General features: G+C 44.1%; 1 protein-coding gene across 1 annotated transcript; it reads right to left on the bottom strand.

Moving 5' to 3' along the window:
• Positions 1-542: 542 nt before the first annotated feature.
• LOC108523083 (olfactory receptor 1D5-like) lies at positions 543-1,498 on the bottom strand. Its single transcript, XM_017863580.1, is given in 2 exon segments — positions 543-824; positions 827-1,498. Coding segments are annotated over 2 exon segments (954 nt in total).
• Between the last annotated feature and the right edge of the window lie 945 nt (positions 1,499-2,443).

The raw sequence follows: 2,443 nt of genomic DNA, 5'->3' as shown, positions 1-2,443 counted from the left end.
GTTGGCATTTCTACAGGAACCATATGGGTTGTGTCCAGAGTGACTATATGTCAACATTGAAGTGGCGCATGTTGTACCTGTTAGAGTGTCAAGAAAGGGGAAGCCTCACCCAGGGCATCTGTGGTAGGGGTAGTGCAAAGTGTCTTTTCCAAAGAGCTAGAAGGTAGCAGGCTCCTTAGAGAAGCCAGACCTCTGGGTCATAAGTGAATGGGTGCTAGAGAACATGAGAGACTGCCCGAGGCTATAACTGGGTATATATAGATAAGCCTAGGACTGTGGGCCTATGATCAAGCAGGTTTAAATATTTGACTCTGTGAAATCCTGGTAGTAGTGTTAGCATGACATTATTTATTGCCAAGGCTGGTGAGGTCTTGGAGGCACTGGGATACATACACATGATGTATTTTCTTCACCACAGGCAGATATGCTCATTCTGAGCTGCAGCTGTACCCTAATGACTGTTGCATATCCCACAGCATAATGCCTTACGTGGGTGAAGGAGATTTCCGGTCTCCACTTCAATCCCCTTTCCAAAATTACCTTCATTTAAGCCTCTGAAAGGGTCTCCCTAGGAGTTTTCCCAGAGCCCCATGCATGTCTTTGTTCCTCAGGCTGTAGATGAAAGGGTTCATCATAGGTGTCACCACAGCATACATCACTGTGGCTACTGAGTCCTTCATGGAGTAGCTGTGGAGGGGCTGCAGGTATACCATAACAAGTGTCCCATAAAAGAGGGAGACCACACCCAAATGCGAGGCACAGGTAGAGAAGGTTTTGTATTTCTTAGAGGCTGAGGGTATCTGAAGGATGGTTCTGACAATACTTACTTAGAGGCTGAGGGTATCTGAAGGATGGTTGTGAACACTAAGGGGGTGAGGAAGATGAAGCAGCCAGTAGCAACCAGCACTGTGTGAATGATGTGGGTGTTGGAACATGCCAGCCTCAGCAGGACGTACATCTCACAGAAGAGGTAGTGGATCTTTCGGGACCCACAGAAGGTCACCCTGGTCATGAGGAGGGGGAGGAGGAGGCCATAGAGAACAGACAGCCCCCAACACAAGCAGAGGAGCAAAACACAGAGTCCAGGGCTCATGGCTGTGACATAGTGGAGGGGGTGGCAGATGGCCACATAGCGGTCATACGCCATCACGGCCAGGATGAGGTTGTCCAGGGCCACCAAGGAGACCAGGAAGTAGAGCTGTGTCAGACACCCTGCGTAGGTGATGGCTTTGTTCTGGGACTGGAGGTTCACCAGCATCTTGGGGATTGTGTTGGTGACAAAGGAGAGGTCAGTGAAGGAGAGGTTGGCCAGGAAGAAGTACATGGGGGTGTGCAGGCGGGAATCAGAGCTGATGACCAGGATGATGAGCGCATTTCCCACCACCGTGACCAGGTACATGGACAGGGACATCCAAAACAGGATCCGCTGCTGCTCAGGACTCTCTGACATCCTCAGTAGAAGGAACTGTGAGTTCTCACTCTGGTTATCTCCATCCATTCCCCCAACCTTCTGCAACATTAACACCAACAAATGTTTCTTAAGTGCCCTCATTTGAATAAGGACACGAAGATAAGCAAAATCAACTCTTTTCTTAGCATTAAAATATCTTGGACTAAACTTTAAAATTAATAAAAGCAACAGGTCATTATAGGCACAAAAACAGAATATGGAAGGTATGCAACTTATTATTCCAGCAACTTCTACCCTTACACGCTGAATATTATAAAAACAATGTGTAAGCCTTATTTTTAATCCTGCCATCTTCCAGTAGTCTTGAAGTGTTTAACGTTTAGTTTATGATTTTATATAGGGTTTTAAGTGGTATTTAATACCAGTATACACATTACAAGAAATGATTATTGTCCAATTGGTGGAAGTGGAGAAATAAAATATTGGAAAGGAGAAAGAAGAACTATTATTACTTGCTGATATAATCTGTCTGGGAAATCTAAGAAAATCAGTCGAAACATCGTTAGAAAAAGAAGATGTTTGTGATTAGTCAGTGAAGTGACCCACCACAAAATGAACAGGCCCTCAGCTTTCACGGTCCCCGTAAGCCGTGTAGTATAGCACTAAAGACCGTCCTGTGGGAACTCTTAAATTCAAGTCCAAGCACTGCCTCTTCCTGGCTGTGATGCCTCAGGCAGGTCACTTGCGTTCTTTAAGACTCAAGTTTTTTTATGTGAAAAATGGGTTGGGGTGAGAAGGAAAATAAGGAATAAAGTGCTTAACACAAAGAGCTGACATGCAGAGAGCACTGAATAAATAGTACCTGTTATTATTATATATGAATGATAAGAATACGAAGATTAAATTATAATATGAAACACATTATCAGCGAACAATCTATGCATTAAGATATTAATAAGAATCAGGTATGGTCTTCAAATTCTCTATGGAGGCATCAAGTAAAAATTTGTTAAATGGACAGATAAAACCAAG

This window comes from Rhinopithecus bieti, unplaced genomic scaffold (genome assembly GCF_001698545.2).
Source record: "Rhinopithecus bieti isolate Rb0 unplaced genomic scaffold, ASM169854v2 scaffold_70516, whole genome shotgun sequence".
In the NCBI taxonomy this organism is placed as follows: domain Eukaryota; kingdom Metazoa; phylum Chordata; class Mammalia; order Primates; family Cercopithecidae; genus Rhinopithecus; species Rhinopithecus bieti.
The sequence above is the reverse complement of the archived record's forward strand: the minus strand, read 5'-3'. Positions and strand labels throughout refer to the sequence as shown.